At 45.1% G+C, this 21494-nt stretch overlaps 1 protein-coding gene across 1 annotated transcript in view; it reads right to left on the reverse strand.

Annotated features, from left to right (window-relative positions):
- The window catches only part of ANO6 (anoctamin 6), a 136488-nt gene that overhangs the window by 113899 nt on the left and 1095 nt on the right, over window positions 1-21494 (reverse strand). Inside the window, exon 2 of the mRNA XM_032221836.1 lies at window positions 12503-12610. Within this exon, the coding sequence (XP_032077727.1) occupies window positions 12503-12610 (108 nt within the window). The remainder of the gene's footprint in view (window positions 1-12502; window positions 12611-21494) is intronic.

Raw genomic sequence — 21494 nt, forward strand, 5'->3', positions numbered from 1 at the left:
TTCCTCTTTCTCTCTTTCCCTCCCTCTCTCTTTTCCCCTCTTTCTCTTCCCCCTCCCCCTGTCTGTTTCTCCCCCCCTCTCTCCTTCTATAGAAATAGCAATAGCAGTTAGACTTATATACCATTTCATAGGGCTTTCAGCCCTCTGTAAGCGGTTTAAAGAGTCAGCATATTGCCCCCACAGTCTGGGTCCTCATTTCACCTACCTCGGAAGGATGGAAGGCTGAATCAACCTTGAGCCAGTGAGGTTTGAACCGCCGAACTGCAGATAGCAGTCAGCTGAAGTGGCCTGCAGTACTGCACTCTAACCATTGTGCCACCTCAGCACCTTCTCTCACTTTCCCACCCTCCCTTTCTTTTTCCCTCCCTCCCCCTGTTTCTCTTCCCCCTTTCTCTCTTCCCCCTTCCTCCCTCTTTCTCTTCCCCCTCTCTTTCCCCCTCCCTTTCTCTTCCCCTCCCTCCCCTCTGTTCCCCCTCTCTTTCTCTCTTTCCCCTCTTCCTCAATTTCCCTCCCTCCCCTCTTTCTTTCTCTCTTTTTCTCTTCCCCCTCTTTCTCTTCCCCCTTCCTCCCTCTCTTTCTCTGTTTCTCTCTCTCTTTCTCCTGGGGGGGGGGGGTCACCCCAGCTCCATTGCATTTCTCGCCATCATTTGTGGGACTAAAAAAAGCCATGCAAGATGCCTTCCTGTCAGCTGCAACTTCATTTAATAATCAGGAAAGAAACCACTCAACCCCATTTGTTTGAAATCAAGTGTACTTTTACTAATTATAAACGAACAGTAGCAAGGCTAAGCTGAATCTGGTTAATTAAGCGTGAAAGCTAAGAATATCATGTATAATTCAATCCCCTCCTCTTGGCACCCCAGTTCATAGTCCATTGTAATGCACCCAACTGTCAGGTGGGAGATAACTTCAAAACACATCACCAGGATGGAATGCCAGACAGTTAACCTTGGCGGGAAACTCCCTTCCTCCACATGCGCAGTAAGATGGTCAGGTCAGTGTCTAGAATCTTCCTCCAGCACATCATGATTCCCCTCCCAAATACCATGCCCCCCCCCCATTACAATGGCAGCCGAAGCAGCAGCAAAGCAGAGGCTGACACTTCCTCCTGGTAGCAATAGCAATATAGCAATAGCAGTAGACTTATATACCGCTTCATAGGGCTTTCAGCCGTCTCTAAGCGGTTTACAGAGAGTCAGCATATTGCCCCCAACAATCTGGGTCCTCATTTTACCCACCTCGGAAGGATGGAAGGCTGAGTCAACCCTGAGCCGGTGAGATTTGAACCGCTGAACTGCTGATCTAGCAGTAGCCTGCAGTGCTGCATTTAACCACTGCGCCACCTTGGCTCTTTGGTACGTTTGTTGTTGCTGCCTTAAGCAGCAGCACAGTGAAATTTAGCCCACTTCCCAATGGGGGAGATGGGGTCCGTCCTCCTCCTGTAGCCCATGATGAAGGAAAAGCCCTGGCAGCCATGCCGGGCAAGGAGGCAGGGGTGAAAATGCTCTTATCTTCCTTACCGGCTTGGAAATATGTGCGCACTGTGTATGTGCAATGGGTAAAAACCAGGAAGTAACGATGTCTGGGTAGGTAAAGGGGGGCTTCTGCCATTGGCGCTACCAGCTCACCAAGCCACCCACCACCAACACTACCACCTCATGCGAGCCGGATAGAAGTGGCTGAATTGCACCACTGATTCCTACTGATTAATCATTTCTCTTTTTTATTTTTAGCTTCTTGAGTCTCATTTTGATTTCTCCCTTCCACTGCTTCTTCTAATTTCTCATGTATTTTTTGAATATCATGTTGCTCTTTTCCCCTCAATTGTTGAGTGACTTCTACATTCATTTCTGTGTCTTTAAACAATCCTCTTATTGTTCTTTATAGTTTCATGCACACTTTTTAGCATCAAGAATATTTATTCATATGCCTCTATTATCCCCTGTAAATCCATTTTATAACAATTTAATAAAATTACTATGTATTTCTATAGTTCCAACACCTCAATATTTTAAAACTCCTGCTTAATAAAATATCAATCCCATAATTATACCTACAAAACCCCTAAATTTATGATCTTTAAAATTCTTTAGTAATTTATAGCCTTACAGTTTTCCAATTATATATCTTCCCAATTGATTTTAATTTTAAAGTCTTATTTAACTTTCCTTCTTTTCTCTTTTCTTCTATCATCCTTCTTCTTTTGTCTCATAGAATGAGATAACATTAATAGTTCAAATCCAAATTAATCCACTAGATTCCTCCAATCTTTCAGATCCATAATTCAATAGCCAATTTTAATAAAATTCAGTTATTTGCAAGTTAGTTTCTTTTAAAAATCTTCAGAAGGGAAAAAAACCTCATTAAGAATTATCAAATTATCCAGGTCATTTTCTAAGATAAAGTCAAGGCCAGGCCATCTTCCATATATTATTTCTTCTATTCTGTGTATTAGACTTTGTGTGTATTGTGTTTACTTTCACTGAATATACTGCAGCTATAGTGCTATAGTACTTCCCTTCTTCCAGTAGATGGCTCTTTTGTTCTCAAAACTTTAAACAGTCTGTCAAAACAGCTGATTATCTGATAAATCCAGGGGGTTTCAAAATGCAAATAAACAAGACAGTTTCTCCCAAAAATCACCATTCAAATTATTTAAGCTTTTTGGGGGCTTTCTGTGTTTTAAAGCTTCCCTTGAGTTTCTTTTGCCTCTTGATTTTCAGTCCCCTCCCACCCTCCTCTGTGTGTATTTAATCACTGCTTTCTTAGGCTTGGAAGTTCTTTTAAAATTCTTGTACTTAAATCAGGTCTTAGAGTAAAAGTTGGTAATTATCTCACCCAGTTTCAATGCTCTGTCCATGAACAGCTCCAACACAAATCTTTTTTTTAAAATAGATTTTTATTGTCCCCCCCATCTATAACAATTTTGTTGTGTCATCATACACACACACACACACACACACAAATCTTATATCGCTTCTATATTTATATACATTCATTTACAGTTCTATACATTTCTCTATTGCTTCTTGGATAAATTAACTTTCTTTTTGTTAAACAACCATTTATACCAATTATCCCAAATTTCATAGTATTCAGACTCTTTTTTGTCCTTTAATCTTAATGTTAATTTAATTCTGAGCAGTCTAGAATTTTCTGAATCACTAATTCATCTGGGAGAATATTACTCTGTTTCCAACATTGGGCAAATGTTATTCTAGCTGTAGACAACAAGTGTATTAATATATATTTAATTTTCTTTCTATATTTCCCCTTGGTTATTCCCAGCAGAAAAAGTTCTGGTTTATATTCTATTTGTTCCTCTATAATTGGTTGTATCTACAGTATTTCCAAATTTTAATCCAATACTTTTGTACTTTCAGCAAAAATCTTACAGTCTCGGTTGTTCCAACTTGTGACTGCCAAAAATGGCCATTGTCCCTGCTGCCATTTGGGAGACCTTGCTTTGGACCTAATGAGGAAATTGTGAATTCCTCTCCTTACTTTACCGCTCCTACAGCGATTGCTGGCTGGATTTTGCTGGGCTCAGCAGAGCCACTATTTTCCAAGCCGCTCTCACGGCGATGTAACCGGAAGTCAGCTGTACTTTATTTTTATTGACTAACATGCTGAATTTAAATGGATAAACATCTAATTATAATTGTTAAAAATTTAATCCAGTGCATATTATCAACTTTGTGAGACTGCACTCCATTCCTATTGTTGTTTGTTTGGGTTTCTTTTTAAATGAAAATCAAAGATTAAAACACAGAAGAGCCAGACATAGAAGAATGACCTTCAGATGGAAAGAAAGATGGAATTGTTTAACTTTTGCTACTAGAAATATCTGTATGCATTGTATGTTAAAGAAAATTTAACTTATTCACCCTTGAAAAATAACCAAAATAGCCAATTTCAACATTAAAATATATACCATAGTAGAAGTCTTGTTCCTAGCTATTTTCAACATTCCATATAGAGTTGCTTGTTCTACAAAGTTGAAGGCTGTTTTACTTTTCTAGTCAACATATTTTTCATATTATAGAAAGGCAAAAATCGATTCCAGTGTCACTTTTAGAAGCTTCTCATTCTCAGTGAGCTCATCTACAGTTTAAACCTATATTTTGGAAAGGTGACATATAAACATTGGGAAAAATATAAAAAGAGTGAAGAAACCTGTCAGCATATAAAATCTATATTTTATATGCTGGGAGGTTGCTGCAGGGCCTTCCTTCCTTCCTTCCTTCCTTCCTTCCTTCCTTCCTTCCTTCCTTCTTTCCTTCCTTCCTGTGTGCACATGTATTTTCCCTGCTTTGATACAATTTCTCCTTTTGGACATTGCCAGTAAATCACCTAGGTAACCCAGGGACTGGTTGCCATGGGTGCTTTGCTGAGCATGTATTCTTTTTCTGATGTAGCATATAGTGCTTTGCCTAAAACTCAGTACTATATCCTAGTATCATTGAGCCAAAGGAATCTCACTTTCCTTTTTTACTTCCATCTGATACAAGTAATAGAGTTAATATTACTTAAATCCTGTGGATTTAAGGCTGACTGTGTTCTGCCCCAGATCATAGCCATCAAGTTATAATTTAGCACACTGGCCTGGGCCAGGACAGAGGCGCTTGGGACGGGTCTTCCACTGTCTCAAGGGCAGCCCTCACCAGATCTCACCACATCATGGGCTGCGGACCTTGAGTTTGACACCCTTGCCCTAGATGCACTGATGGGTTGTTTTGTGATTTTATTGAAGAAAGCTGTGAAAACATAAGAGAAAGGTGTCTTTGGAGGAAGGTAGAAATATTTTTTTAACCATTATGGTTAGATTGCAGGAATGTCAAGCAATTAAAGTTTCTTTCATGTCTTAGTGTTAATCAGTGTCGGTTTGTTCCTGTTTGTCTTTGTGAACTTCATCCAGTGGCATCTTTATCCCTAATCTAGTTATTTTGTATTTGTGTTCAATAGTTGTAAGTCATTATTTGACCACATGAGGGCACATCTATATTATCTTTAACGAAAGATATATTTTCTAAGCTTAAATGCTATGTTACGACTGCTGTTGTGTAAATTATCAATACATTTGAACTTTGTTTTTAAGGATTATCTACATGAATTTCAGAAGACATAGATATTAGATTAAAAGACACAAAGTATGTACTTGTTGAGATGAAGTCTATCACAATGTTTGCAGACATTGTTCCTAACTGTTCCAATTTTTCAAATGTTACAACAGATCAAATTCACAAGCTATACATTTATCATCATCATCATCATCATCATCATCAACATCATCTTCATCTTCTTCATCATCATTATCATCATTATCATTTTAGCTATTGTCTATCCACTGCAGGATGAAGGCCTGTTCTGCATGTTTCCAACCAATACAGACAGAGCTTTCTTTTGCCAATTGGGTCCACAATACGTGCTGATGTCATCAATCTCTCTTGTCTTAGGTCTTTTTCGTGAACACTTTTTATCAAGTGGGATCCATTCTATGACTGCCTTGGTCCATTTACCATCAATTTCTCTTGTTATGTGACCAGCCCATTTCCATTTCAATTCTTTTACTCTCTTGATGATATTGTATATACTTTCATTTGTTCTTTGATCCATGTGCAGGTCTTTCTACCTTGTCTTCTAATGCTGAGCTTGTATCTTTCAATGACTTACTGAACCTGATCCATTGTGCTGTAGCAATTTCTGAACCCTGCCTGCTCCTTTGGGGGCATCATTTAATGTTCTCAATATTCTTTTTGCTATTATGAAAATCTTGTAGATGACTGAAATAAGCCTTATTATTTAGCATTTTCCCATGCATTGGGTATTTTTTCTTCTCTGAGGCATCTTGAGTATGGTTTTGCTAGTATCTTGTGACTAGCAGCTTTCAGCATTTCAATCATAAAACAATAATTTCTTGAGGTTTTGCCATTTTTCATTAATGTTATGTCACTTGATAGTTCTTCCACTAGGATATCTGGCATTTCATCTTTTGTGGGTGTTGCTATATTTGAGTGACTTTCATCTTTATATAGCTCTGAATAGAATTTTCCAATTATTTCTAACATTTCCTGTCTTGTTCTATACACGGAAGCATCTTCCTGAATGGGAGGGATGCGGGCAATCCTTTACGAGGTAGAGCTGAGGAATTCGTCCAATTTCTCACAGATAAAGTTGCTCAGCTTCGGACGGACCTGGACTCCAATTGTGCAGAACCAGCCGAGGTGGGAGGGGGAGGGTCTTGAGCAACATCTTTGGATTGATTTTCAACTTGTTACTCCTGAGGAAGTGGACAAGGCCATGGGAGCTGTGAGTGCCTCCACGTGTGCGCTGGACCCGTGCCCCTCCTGGCTGGTCGGGGCTGGATCCAGGCGATAGTTACCGCCTCTCTTTGGGAGGGGTTCTTTCCCCCCGCATTAAAGGCGGCGGTGGTGAGACCCCTCCTGAAGAAGCCATCTTTGGATCCAGCCATTTTAAATAACTGTTGTCCAACCTCCCCTTTGTTGGGAAGGTTGTTGAGAAAGTGGTAGTCTCTCAGCTCCGGCGGTCCTTAGATGAAACCGATTATCTAGACCCCTTTCAGTCTGGATTCAGGCCTGGCTACAGCACGGAAACTGCTTTGGTCGCACTGACTGATGGTCTCTGGAGAGCCAGGGATGGGGGTCATGCCTCCGTCCTAGTGCTCCTTGACCTCTCAGCGGCCTTCGATACCATCGACCATGAGGTGGGGGTGGGAGGCACCGTTCTTCGGTGGTTCTCCTCCTACCTCTCGGACAGGTCGCAGTCGGTATTGGTTGGAGGGCAGAGGTCGACCTCTAGGCCCCTTAAGTATGGGGTACCATGGGGTTCGGTCCTGTCCCCCCTCCTGTTTAACATCTACATGAAGCCGCTGGGTGAGATCATTTGGTGGCATGGGATACAATATCATCAGTACGCGGAAAATACACAGCTGTATCTGTCCGCCTCGTGCCAACTCAGTGAAGCGGTTGACGTGATGTGTCAGTGCCTGGAGGCTGTTAGGATCTGGATGGGGGTAAACAAGCTTGCACTCAATCCTGACAAGACCGAGTGGCTTGTTTGTTTCCCTCCCAACAATTGGCCATGTATTCCATCTCTCAGGTTGGGGGGTGAAATTGTACGCCCCTCAGACAGGGTTCGCAATTTGGGAGTCCTCCTGGACCCACAGCTGACTTTAGAACACCATTTGTTGGCTGTGACCAGGGGGGCATTTGCCCAGGTTCGCCTGGTGCGCCAATTGCGTCCCTACCTGAACCGGGAGGCTCTCGCAACAGTCACTCACACCCTTGTGACCTCAAGACTGGACTACTGCAATGCACTCTACATGGGGCAGCCCCTGAAGAGCATTCGGAGACTTCAGCTTGTCCAGAATGCAGCCGTACGAGCAATTGTGGGTGCACCCCGGTACACCCACGTTACACCTATCCTCCGCGAGCTGCACTGGCTGCCTGTTGGTCTCCGGATACGCTTCAAGGTGCTAGTCGTCACTTATAAAGCCCTTCATGGTATTGGACCTGGGTACTTGAGAGACCGCCTGCTGCCAATTACCTCCAACAGACTTATTAGATCCCACAGACTAGGCCTCCTCCGAATCCCATCCACCGGCCAATGCCGATTGTCTACCACCCGGAGGAGGGCCTTCTCTGTGGCTGCTCCGGCCCTCTGGAACGAGCTCCCCGTGGAGATCCGGACCCTCACCACCCTTCAGGCTTTCTGCAAAGCCGTTAAAACCTGGCTGTTCCGGCAGGCCTGGGGCTGATGAGTTCCTATCCCCGCTCGAATTGTGTGGCTGTTGACTGCTTTTAAATTGTCTCTGTAGTTGTTTGTTTGTCTCTTCCTTTTGTCTGTATTCCCTCCCCTTGGTTTGTTAGCCGCCCTGAATCCCTCTGGGAATAGGGCGGCATACAAATGAAATAAACCTTGTAACCTTATAACCTTCCCGTTTTAATGCAAAAACCTTCTTTCTTGTATTTATAAGCATGATTCTACTCTATTAATCCCTTTGTTTTCTTCAATTGCCTTTTTCACAAGCTTCATGTTAAACTGAAATGTTTTTTTCTTGGATATGTTTTCTTATCCGCTCCCCGCACCCCCCCCCCCACACACATTTAAACTTAGTGAAAAGTAAAAAGACATGCACAGGAATCAAGAGGCTTTCTCTCTGTTTTCTCCCATGCCCAGTGCTCTTAAGCTGATTGCCATGAAAGGAAACTGGTGCATGTTTCTCTGCCCTCTGTAAGCTCTCACTACTGGTAATAAGCTCTCTGTGCAGAAGAGGATAGAGATCCTCAGAATCTTGCCGTGTGCCAAAAATGCAGCTTCTGAGGCATTGAAACATGTTGTTTCTGTGATTTGGGGGGGTGAGCTTGCCTTGGCTGGGGGAGCACTGCCTACACCCTTCAAGCGCAGCTGCTTTAAAATGGAGAGCACTGTGCATTGAAAGTGAAGCACAACCTCCTTTCTGGCTGCAGCAGAACCGAAGAGTCAAAAGAGGGCCAGGTGGGGGGAGGCGAGGGTTCTGGGAGTGGGGTGGGAGTGAGAGAGAAGGTGACAAGCTGCACGTTAACCCAGTGGGAGGTGGGAAAGGTTTTGTGGCACTGCACACTGCTCTGCCCTCCACCTTCTTGGCCGGGCTCCACAGTTGAGGGGTGATGGAGCAAACTGCATGTAGCTGGCAGAATGACTTTTGCCATCTCTTTCGGGGTGCGTGTTTTCTGCTTGTTGGGCTGCTTCCCAAAGCCGGCAACTCCGCAGCCAGCTGCTTTGCTTTTTCCCTTTTTCCCCTCATGGAAGGCTCATGGGAGGATTGTGTGGTGGCACCGGCATCAGGCAGAGGCATGGGGGGAGGCAGAGGCGATCCAAATGCATGGCCCACTCCATCCCAATGTTTCTTGGCTTGCCTGTGGTCGCACCAAACAAGTGAGAATTGCAGGCAATGCTGTTTGAAACGCTTTCCCCTCCGCGGTCTCCCCTTCTTCCCACAATCTTCCAGAATTTCCTGCAATTCTCATTACTGTGAGAGACTGCACATTCCTTCTGGGCTGGGAAGATTCAATCTCCACAGTTCCCCTCTGTTACTCTCTCTCTCTCTCTGTCTCTGTCTCTCTCTCTCTCTCTCTCTGTCTCTCTCTCTCTGTCTCTCTGTCTCTCTCTCTCTCTCACACACACACATTTGATCACTTGAACTGCCATGTACTTTTTGTCCAGAGAGAGATGAAGTGGGCAAAAAGTGTGGCATCGGCCTGCATTGTCAAGTGTTTGGGCTGCTGAGTGTCAGCCTGCATGCTTACTCAGTGCTGCAAGCACTGGGTTACAGCTACTCTGAGCTTGGTGCTCTTTGGGCCCTGGTGGCCGCTGCAGCTCTTATGTCTGGTTGGCTGGTGCGACTGCTAGGTAAGCTGGCTTGAGGTGCATGGGGTATGTCGCTCAGCCGCCTGGTCTTTTTGCGGCTGCAGTTACACAGCAGAAGTGGCCTGGTGGTCAGGGTTCCTGGAGCGGCCGCTGCAAGGCTGTTTTGTATGGATGGCTGTGTGACTTTTAGGTAAGCAGGTGCAAGGCGCATGGGGAAGCTTGCTCCCTCTACCTCATATCGGTACATGGGGAAAAAATTAAGACATCCTTGAAAATAAGCCCTTACTGTTTTTTTCAGGGGTCAAAAGAAAATAAGACCGGCTCCTATTTTGGGGAAACACGGTATCAGCCTTTTAAGTATTCATGGTGTTTCCATGTTTTAGATGGCAATACAAAACAGTAAGTAGAAGTATTAAACAATAATGACTGGAAGAATATTGTCAATATACATATACACTCGTACCAAACAATATTTAAGTTAGAGATGCATGTAGTCCTTGACTTATGACCATTTGTTCAGTCATTATTTAAAGTTATGATGGAACTGAAAGAATAGTGATTATGACTAGTCCTTGGAGTTATGGCCATTTAGCACCCTCACAGACATGTCTTCACAATCTGGGATGGCACGGCTACTTATGGTATGATAAAAGTAAAGTTAATATTGATTTTAATAACTATTTTTTAGACATGCCATACTAAGAGTTTGGAATAAATATAAAACAAGGCTCTCTCCGAAGCTGCTCCTTTGGGTATCAACCCAGGAAGCTTTTTTAAGAAAAGAAATGGTGGAGACTTCCAGGTTGCAGCGAGAACAGCTGGGAAATAGCAGGCTCGACTGAGCCCTGTGAAATCCAGCTGGTAACCACTGCCGGAAAACACTTTGGGGTGATAGCGTCCTTGAAGGGGAGGTAAAGGAGAGAACCTGGAAGTGCTGCGGCAGAATGGCAGGGAAATAGTGACCTCCGAGGGGGCTTGCAAAAACCCCAGCTGGTGAACTGTTGTCAGGAGGCCCTTTGGGCCAGAATCCATCCTGAAGGTTTGGTGAAAAAAGAGGGGCATTTCTGTGACCGCGAGGAACAAGGCAAGCTCCTCGGCAGGTCCAAAACAAGCTCTCTAGTCTGGCAGCGGGTGTGGCAGCCATATTTCAATGACCATTCTGAAGTTGGGGCAATTGGGATCAAGTTTAGAGGAGGAGCAGTGAACAGATGGGAGTGTGGAGACTGGGAAGAAGGCTGGCCAACCCAAAGGTAAAAAATCTTTAATTTGGAACTTTAAAAAATCTTTGGCAATTTAAAACAGTGGCTATGTGGCGTTTGGAAATGGGAGGAAGGGAAGAGGAGGAGGGGGGAAAAGGTGACCGCCCAAGAAGTTTGTGGCTAAAATACTTGGATTAAACATCAAAAAAAAGGAGGGAGAAGGAAAGGCAGAGAGAAAATAGAAAGATCTATATTTGAATTGATTTGGAACTTTTGGACTCTTGAAAATATCGTCAATTTACTGATTTGATTGATTGGGAGAGCGTAAACGCCATCTACTGGAGCGAAGAGAGTGCAACAACATCTGGCAAGAAAAGAATTGAAAATTTTAACCTTGAGCACAGAGCACAGAAAAGACAAGTGGAAAAGCTCTAAGGAGTGTACAGCTTGTCTTGGTTGTTTTGACTTTGTTTTACAACGAGGGAGAAAGAAAATTAAAAGCTTTGAAATAGACTGATTTACTTTGGGACTGGATACTGGATTTACTTTGGGACTGGATGAGCCGAGGTGGTGCAGTGGTTAGGGTGCAGTACTGCAGGCCACTTCAGCTGACTGTGATCTGCATTTCAGCGGTTCAAATCTCACCGGCTCAAGGTCGACTCAGCCTTCCATCCTTCCGAGGTGGGTGAAATGAGGACTCAGACTGTGGGGGCAAGTTGCTGACTCAATTTGCTAAAAAATCTGTAAACCGCTTAGAGAGGGCTGAAAGCCCTATGAAGCGGTATATAAGTCTAATAAATAAATAAATAAATAAATAAATAAATAAATAAATACTACAGCTGAAAATTTGGAAATAAGAAAGAGACTCAATTAAATGTGATAAATATAAAGTATTAAAATTTTGTTAAATTTGTTAAATTTGAACATGGAATGTGGGATGTTTGAAGAAAAACTTGAAATGCTGAAAGATGCATGTTCAACACTAAAAGGTACTAAAGAACCAGAAAAAGCGTTGAAAGCAGGGGTGGGTTTCAGCTGATATTCACCAGTACAGGTGTACCAGTTGGTGAAATTTAACATGCCTTCCCGTACCTGTTCTTCTGGAGACACTGTACCGGAACGCTCCCTCCCCTAGCCTGCCCATGCTTGCTCCCCCCGCCCACACGGTTGCCGCTTGCTCACCCCACCCATCTGCACAATGCTTGCCCCGCCTGTCTACCTGCCCGTCGCTCACTGACTTGCTGGTTTGCCGATCACCCTGCCTCTGAGAGCCTATGTATACTGCTATGCTTACCTCTTTTCCCATTTGGCTCTCGTGTTGTCACTCGCTAGCTGACCTGATCCTCACCTCACTTGCCTTCCCTGCTGCTATTGCTGCCTCCTTCAGGTAAGTAAGCTGAAACTTAGCGCGGGCCCCCCGTCTTGGTGGGGAGATGTCAGCCTCTGCCTCGCTTACTTGCTATCGGCTGCCATAGAAACAGAGTGGGTGTGGGCATGGTATCTGGGATGTGCTACTGCAAACAGTAGCAGAGCCAACAAGGCTGTGGGAGGAGATTGCAATGGACTTTATAGTAGAGTTGCCAAAAAGTGGGGGAAACACGGTGGTTTGGACTGTAATGGACCTGTTCTCCAAACAGGCACACTTCATACCCTACAGTGGACTACCCTCGGCTCACAAGCTGGCTAAACTGTTCGTGAAGCATATCTACCAACTGCATGGAGTACCTCGAAGAGGTACTATTGGGTACCTCTTCTATTGGGTCATCTCAGGGTCTTAGTACAGCTTTTCATCCGAGCACCAATGCGGTAGCAGAGAGACTGAATGCCATGGTAGAGCAGTACCTGAGGTGCTATCAGCAGTCCAATTAGGCAGACCTTTTATCTTTTGCTGAGGTCACGTACAATAATGCTGTTCACAGTAACACAGGACTCACGCCATTCAAAGTGGTGAGCGGTATGGACTTCTTCCCAATGCCTGAATATCCAAGGGATCCCCCCTCCACAGTCAGCTTGATTGATTGGATGTCGATGCTGAAAGCAACCTGGGAAAATGTCAAAAAAGCACTGGCTAAAGCGGCACAAACTTATAAGAAACAGGCAGATAAACACTGGGCTCCGCAACAGCCATTCTGGGTGGGAGAAAAGGTTTACCTCTCCATGAAATATTTGAGATTATAACTGCCTAGCAAGAAACTGGGGCCAAAGTTTATGGGACCATTCCCCATAGTAAAGATAATCAATCCAGTCACAGTGCAATTGAAACTGTCTTGACTGCTGGGGAAGATACACCTGGCGTTTCATAGTAGCCTCTTAAAACCCGTGATCAGATCCACTCTGAGACCACTACCCTGGGAGCCCCCGGGCCCTGTGGTCATAGGGGGCCAAACCCTTTATGAAGTTCAATGAGTGCTTGTGTGAGTGAATGAATATGCCTGACTCGGAGGGCCTGCTGGGGAATGCGGGGGTCACCGGGGTGGTTGGGGGGACTACTGCCACGGGAGTGGGTCGGAGCATTGCGGTTGTAACAGGGAGGGGCAGATATGGCGGGGACTTTAGGGCTGGCCATTACCGGGGAAGGAGGGCTCGCTACATCACAGAGATCCCTCCTTCCGGCCCTATGAGTCCCACTCCGAGGCCAGATGGCGCGAGTAGTCAGGACCCTGGTCTCAGGCTGTTGTTGCTAAATGCCACGTCTGTTGTTCACAAGGCTCCCCTCGTCCGGGACTTAATTTTTGACGAGAGGGCAGACCTGGCATGTATTACTGAAACCTGGCTGGGCCCAGAGGGAGGAGTCCCCCTCATAGAGATGTGCCCAGAAGGATTTCAGGTGCATCATCAGCCGAGAGCCCAGGGAAGGGGTGGCGGTGTGGCTATTGTTATCCGGGAGTCTTTAGCACCTCGTAGGATCCCTGCTCCGGAGCTTGTCGGGTGTGAGTCCCTGCTGGTGAAGTTGGACCTCAAGGGTCAAGTGGGTCTGCTGCTAACGTACCTGCCTCCCAACTGCGTTGCAGCAGCCCTCCCCTCGCTCCTCGAGTCAGTAGCCGAGCTGGCAATTGAGTTCCCCAGGCTTATGGTTCTGGGGGACTTTAATTTGCCTTCGCTCGGTGAACACTCTGACGGAGCGCAGGAGTTCATGGCTTCCATGACAGCCATGGGCTTGACCCAGGTAATTCGGGACCCAACCCACTCAGCGGGTCACATGCTCGACCTCGTATTCCTCTTGGAGCAGTGGATTTGTGATCTTGGTCTGAGGGGTAATGAGATCATACCCCTGTCGTGGTCAGACCACTGCCTACTGAGGCTTGACTTCCGGAGGCCAAACCCCCACCGTAGGGAGGAGGAACCGACCAGGTGGTTCCGCCCCAGGCGACTTATGGTCCCCTTGAGGTTCCAGACGGAGCTTGGGGTTATTCCTGATACTCTCGCCCACAGTTCGGCGGAGACTCTGGTTGCTGCCTGGTACTCGGCGGCATCGGAGTCTCTCGACCGGATTGCGCCACTACGGCCCCTCCGGGTCGGCGGATCCCGGAGGCCTCCTTGGTTCACCGAGGAGCTCCGGGAGAAGAAGCGCCGGAGGAGACGCCTAGAGCACTTGTGGAGGTCCGATAAGTCCGAATCGAACCGAGCACTTCTGACAACATGCACCAAGGAATACATCAGGGCATTGAGGGCAGCTAAAAGAACACATATTGCCACCTTGGTTGCGTCCGCTGAGTCCCGCCCAGCCGCCCTGTTTAGGATTACCCACTCCCTCCTAGATAGGAGGGACGTGGGGGACCCCCTACAGGGTAAGGCTGAGGAGTATGCCCAGTTCTTAGCGGACAAAGTTGCTCGGTTTCGGTCGGACTTGGACTCCACCTCTGCAGATCCAGCCGAGTCACAAGGGGATTACTTGGCAAACCATCTCTGGGATGAGTTTCAGGATGTTGCCTCTGGGGATGTGGACAAGGCCATACGAGCTGTGAGTGCCTCCACCTGTATACTGGACCCGTGTCCCTCCTGGCTGGTTGCCAACAGCAGCGAGGTGACACGCGGCTGGATCCAGGCGGTCGTGACCGCCTCCCTTCGGGAGGGGCACTTCCCCGCCACGCTTAAAACGGCGGTGGTGAGACCCCTCCTGAAGAAACCATCCTTGGATCCAGCCGTTTTTAACAATTACCATCCAGTCTCCAACCTCCCCTTTGTTGGGAAGGTTGTCGAGAAGGTGGTGGCCTTCCAGCTTCAACGGTCCTTGGAGGAAGCTAGTTACCTTGACCCCTTCCAGTCCGGCTTCAGACCTGGTTACAGCACAGAAACCGCTTTGGTCGCATTGACTGATGATCTCTGGAGAGCCAGAGATGGAGGCCATGCGTCCATCCTGGTTCTCCTTGACCTCTCGGCGGCTTTCGATACCATCGACCATGGTATCCTTCTGCGACGACTGCGGGAGGTGGGGGTGGGAGGCACTGTTTTGCAGTGGTTCTCCTCCTACCTCTCAGACAGGTCGCAGTCGGTGTTGGTCGGGGGGCAGAGATCGTCCCTGAGGCCCCTAACCTATGGGGTGCCGCAAGGTTCGGTCTTATCCCCCCTACTATTTAACATATACATGAAACCGCTGGGCGAGATCATTCGGAGGCATGGGATAAAATACCATCAATACGCGGACGATACTCAATTGTATCTGTCCGCCCCGTGCCAACTCAATGAAGCAGTGGACGTGATGAACCGGGGCCTTGAGGCCGTTAAGAACTGGATGAGTGCTAACAAACTGGTACTCAACCCAGACAAGACCGAGTGGCTGTTGTGTTTCCCTCCCAACAATTTGGCCAGTGTTCCATCGCTCAGGCTGGGGGGTCAAATTTTACACCCCTCAGATAGGGTTCGCAACTTGGGAGTCCTCCTGGACCCACAGCTGACTTTCGACCATCATTTGTTGGCTGTGACCAGGGGGGCATTTGCCCAGGTCCGCCTGGTCCGCCAGTTGCGACCCTACCTGAACCAGGAGGCCCTCGCAACAGTCACTCGAGCCCTTGTGATCTCTAGGCTGGAATACTGCAATGTGCTCTACATGGGGCTGCCCTTGAAGTGCATTCGGCGACTGCAGTTAGTCCAGAATGCAGCCGCGCGAGTGATAGTGGGCGCACCGCGGTTCGCCCACATAACACCTATCCTCCGCGAGCTGCACTGGCTACCTGTTGATCTCCAGGTGCGCTTCAGGGTATTACTTACCACCTATAAAGCCCTCCATGGTAGTGGATCTGAGTACTTGAGAGACCGCCTCCTGCCGATTACCTCCCTCCGACCAATTAGATCGCACAGATTGGGCCTCCTCCGAATCCCATCCGCCAGTCAATGCCGACTGGCGACTACGCGGAGGAGAGCCTTTTCAGTAGCAGCTCCGACCCTGTGGAACGACCTCCCCGTCGAGATTCGCACCCTCACCACCGTCCAGACCTTCCGCACAGCCCTTAAGACCTGGCTATCCCGTCAGGCCTGGGGATAAGTTTCTAATCCGCCCCACCCGAGTGTTGAGTGTTGAATGAAAGTTGTGTTTTTACTGTTTATTTTATTCACATATTGTTTATGTCTCTGTATTGCACCCCCCTTTTCCTATGAATGTAAGCCGCCCTGAGTCCCCTCAGGGAAAAGGGCGGCCTATAAATCCCAAATAAATGAAATAAATGAAAAAATGAGTCCTTGATTCGAGGTGGCACAGGAGACAACTCCAATACTTAATCAAGTGGAAGGGCTACCTCTTATCAGAGGCATCTTGGGTAAAAAGTAGAAATATCCTTATAGCAAAATTCTACTCAGAAAATCCAAGCAATCCTGGGGGAGGGACACATTCCTAAATTATATACCTGTACTCAAATTGTTTTTTCCCCACACAGGTCGCTTTTGGGAAGTGAGGGGAGCCAGATGTCAACTTGTAAAGCATTTCCATGACTATTATCAAGTTGACATAAAAAAGAGAGAAAAGGGAGGAGAATGCCATGCATACCTTTGGCCAGAGTCTGGTTTCATATTTCTACAGCTAGCATGTGAAATGCGCACGTTCATAGCCTGCCGCAGCACTTTATTGTTGGATGTGATTTATATACAGACCGAAGGGAGGGGATACAGGGGTAAAGTTCAGATGCCAATAGGTGGAAATCAGTTTCGGCTCCTCAGAAGAATATGCCAAAATATTGATCTTAATAAATGAATGGATTTCTTTTGAACTTTATCTCAAGGCTCGTATGCCACGTATGTTCTTCTTGGCTACTAGGTGCTCACTAAGAAAGGATTTTTCAAAATGACCATCAGAGCATTAGTATTTCCTAAATTATTATTAACACGCTCTGATGCAAAGAAGTTCTATACCTCCTCCCCACCTGAAAAGAAATATGTTCCACACTCTGATGCTAAGGAGTTCTACTCCCCCTCCCTGCCTCAAAAGAGGGGTTTCAGTTTTACTTTCACAGCAGCCATCAGCTTTACTACAGAACAGTTGAGGTAAGCCACACCCAGGTAGGCAGAGGCAGATTCTCCCCCTTATTTTTAGTTCAGACGAATCTGTTCCGTCTACTGTAACACCATTTAAAGGGAAAAGAGGCAAAAAACGCAAAAAGAGATTTACAGATGCAATTAGGAAAACACAAGTAAGGGAAACTGCACACAAATATCACCAAACTCATACCTGAGTCAGTAGACAGGCTATAAAAAGTATACATCTAATAACCCCTACATTAATCAGTCACAAATGAGATCAATGCTTGGACTAATAAGTATTTGTCTAGTTTTAAATATGAACCTCAGATTGATTACTCCAGGGGCAAGGTTGTTGATCTTGGACTGCGGTTACCCTGTGCCTGATGCTGTGCTCTAAAGTGGCAGGATGAGAGTCCCAGGATGTGCTGCAATGGTGGTAAAGTTCACCCCTTTCCCTTCAGCTCTACCCTGAAGCTTTACACAGCCTTCTCACCCACCAGCATCCAACGGCAAAGCACTTTCTTTCTGCTGTCCAGAAGTATCATGGGTGCTTCCAAATGATATATTTTGAAGCCAGAGAGGTGAAGAACAGAAAATTTATGCCAACATTCAAAGTGCAGGGGCAGATCTACCACAGGATAGGGAGTATCATGGCAGGCCTCAGCAGCAGCCTTCATTTCTCCAGATATACTTTGTTGGTGATGATGACAATGAGAGGGACATCCATTGTGGACTCAGTCATTAATTTACAAATGGTTGCCAACTGCAGAGGTTGCTGCGTGAACACTACAAGTATATTCTGGAAATTAAGGCTGCTGTTGATTCTGTTCCTAAGGGCCACAAGGACTTCCAAGTGGTGATTAATGCCAATAGGAAGCCTTCTGGAGAGGGTCGAGGTCACAACTACAGAAGTGGCTGTTCTCATTGTCAGCCAGGATTTGGAGAAGCAAGATATTGTTCTCCACAGCAGAGACAATAGGTTGTTATGAATCAGTGAGATGCACTGTGCCTATGATGCTCTCCAATACCCTCTGATGTTCTGCTTGGAGAAGATGACTATTACATCAATATATGTCAGTGCGACCCAAACACCAAGGTTCCTCTAAAGAAGACTCTGTGTGCTGCTGCCTTTTACAGCTACAGGATAATGGAGTGTGATGGTGAAGAATGCTACCATGTTTTCCCGAAAATATGACATGTCCTGAAAATAAGGCCATGCCACATTTTTCGGGTGCTCACACAGCTTGGCAACAAGTCCTGACCTTGACAGTTATCATGCGTGTCCACATTCAACATGATTTGAGGGCACAACATTTCTAAATTATTACTTGATATTGGTGATGGCATGCTTTTGGAAGAGGAAAGAATAATAACTACTTTGAGTAACCTTTGCCACGTTGTGAGAGATCTGATCAGCTTGACTGACAGAATATACCCCAACATTCATCAATCTGGAGTGGATTGTGGTTCATGGCTGAGGGAAAGAGCTATTCTCACTCCAACAAATGACTCAGTCAACAGCTCCCTCCAACACTGTGCAATGGCATCATGCTTCAGGTGAAGACTCTGTACAAACACATAATTGAAACCACAATTTTAACAGGGAGACACTGTTTTCATATCCTGAATTCCTGTGATCCCATCAGACTACCACTTTGAGTTCAAATGTCTACAATTTCCCGTTAAGATTGTATGCCATCACCATCAATAAGGCACAGGGACAGACTTTGAAAGTGGCTTGTGTGCATCTGATGAGTGACTCTTTTTCCCATGGCCAGTTCTATGCAGCATGCTCCAGGTTCAGTTCACCTGACAGCCTGGTCATTCTCCAGCCAGAGAGCAAAACCAGAAATGTTGTTTAGGGGGTGGTCCATCTGAGGGATGAATTGAAAGTCTATGCTATGCAACTTATTACTCTGGCTACATAGACAAAACAGCCACGGTTGCTACTGGGATTAAAGGGCTTAAGGCCATCTATTTCATTGTTGTTACACTTACAATAATGTCTTCATCTGTATCAGAAACTTAGCTTGCTGTCTCTAATGAAATAATACAGTCACTTTTTAAACTAGTCATTAATTTTCAAGCTTTAAGTGTCAAATTATCAAGCCCCATCACATAGTTTTGTAGTGAAGCATTGGTATTCAGCTAGTCAATTAATATAATTTACTGTTGTCAATCACTTTCTTGCATGTGTTGTTTACATTCGTTTTTAGAGACTTTCCAAATAAAGGATCCTAGTCAAAATCCATAAAGGATGATGATGGATTTTCATACTATGCATTTTGAAATCCACAGTGTACTTTGCTTAAGCTATCTAGATAACAAGGCCAGTCAGGCTTTCATTTCATTTGTATAAAAATATCCTGAAGCAGACATTATGGCAATTTTACAGGAAAATAGCAATAATGGATTCTCATTGGTCTGTACACATGCACACACACACCCATAATGCATAAGCAAAATTATAATTAATGACAATTAAAGGCAAATGTATGAGATTTGGTGGGGGGGGAGATTTAGGTTTCCAAAATCCTCCAGTGGTGACAATGATTTAGTACTATCCCTGTGTAATCTTTGTATGGTATTAAGTGTAACAAATAGACAATTTATATCATGCCCTAACTTTGCATTTGGTGACATTCTTGCTGTTGTGTTAATTTAAGGTCTATTAAGCTGGACCTCATGGACCTTTGTTCTTTCTTTAGGCTCAACCCTGTGAAGCTTAAGAGTCTGGAGCACAGTGTGAAAAAGCAACTTGTTTCACTCTCACCCAAGGAGCTCATTAGGACTTTATAGAAAGACAAAAAAAAAAAAAACCTACTCACACAATACTAACATTTGCTGTGAGGACTGCTCACCAGCCCAGAGTCAGGAGGCAGTTATTGTTCTCTTTCTTCAGCTTTGCACACCAATTTAGCATGCTAGCTATAAAGAAGGGCTCATTTGTAATTCACCATTTCATTCTTTGTCACGGAAATCCATTTACCAGCATCTCCAATGTACCCCAAGTTCTTGAAATTCCTGCTTCATCAGGAATGGATGGCTTTAAAATAGTTACACTTATTATACTTGCTAACTTTCCTTTTTTAGAATATCTCATTATGATACGCTTTTAAAGTACAACTATGTGCAAAAAGTATTTAATTCCTCAACATTGAATGATTTATTTAAGAATACACTATGTAGGTTCATGGTTCAAGCAGAGTTGTTGATTGAGCTGTAGAAAAAAGGAAAGTACTAATTGTTAAACAGCCACCTCATTTAGAAATGCAGATGTAAATGATTCTATATTCAGATTGGAAACATATGAATTAACAAATGACTATATACTCAGATAGGAAACATGAATTTAAATGTGCTTAATTTTAAACTATATAACTTTGAAGATGAATAATTCAGAAAAACCAAATGTACTAAAATCCCTATTAAAAGTATTATATATACATCATTCAATTGATTTCCATTTATCTCAGTATGGCATTAACATGTCTTATTTTAGTTTGCAGGTAATGCCTATAATCACATACAGAAGTATGTAATACTACCAGAGATTCAATTAAATTTAATTCAGAGTGAGTATAAGATCACAATAACTTTTTCCAATGGTTTTAAGCACATTGATTTGTTTAGATGAGGAAAAATACTTTTTGATAACTACAATAATAATTCAATCTGTCACATGCCATATAATCATATTATCAGAAGATTTCTCACTGAAAACATCTTTCAGGTCCCAGTATTCCTTTGGGATTCTCTCCTCCCCCTCAATTCTTTCTTGCCCTCTGGCCGCCAGTTTGGGGCCAGCCTTATCCGGCTCTGGGTCCTCCATTCTCTCATCAGGGGGTGTGGCCGACCGAATGCGTAACCACCCATCTCTCCAGTTTATACATGGGTTCCATTTACGGAGCCAGGGGAGTCCTAATATAAGGGGCTGGTCCATTCCTGGGGCTACAATAAAAGTTATCATTTCCTGATGGGTCCCCATCCACATTTCAATGGGTTCAGTAGCAAAATGAGCAGGACTTCCCCCCGCAATAGAGCTATCTAATTGGCAAAATGCAATTGGGATTTTCAAAGTTTTCAGCTTCAATCCCATTTTTTCAACTATTTCTGGGCTTATAATGCAACGTGAGCAACCAGAGTCTAAAAGAGCAAGAAGTTTCTCTTGCGTGCCAGCAGAGGGCACTCTAAGTTCAACTGGGACAAGCATGGGCCCCGAACGGGAACTTACCCAGCGGTCCGTGTCCTCATAGTCACTGTTGTCAGACGAACTGGGGCTTCCGCTCCCTCCTTCCTCCGGGCCAAAGCATTGAGAAATCTCCTCCCCCATCAAAACAGGTTCCCTCTTCTTGCTGGGAGGCTTCTCTGGATTTTTCTCTCTCTGGGGGGGGGGGGGCGGAGCGGTGTGGCTCATCTTGACTCGGCAATTTACAGCACGTGCCCCTCCTTCCCACAGCGGAAGCAGACGGGAGG

The sequence above is a fragment of the Thamnophis elegans genome, chromosome 7 (assembly GCF_009769535.1).
Source record: "Thamnophis elegans isolate rThaEle1 chromosome 7, rThaEle1.pri, whole genome shotgun sequence".
NCBI classification, from domain to species: Eukaryota; Metazoa; Chordata; class Lepidosauria; order Squamata; family Colubridae; genus Thamnophis; species Thamnophis elegans.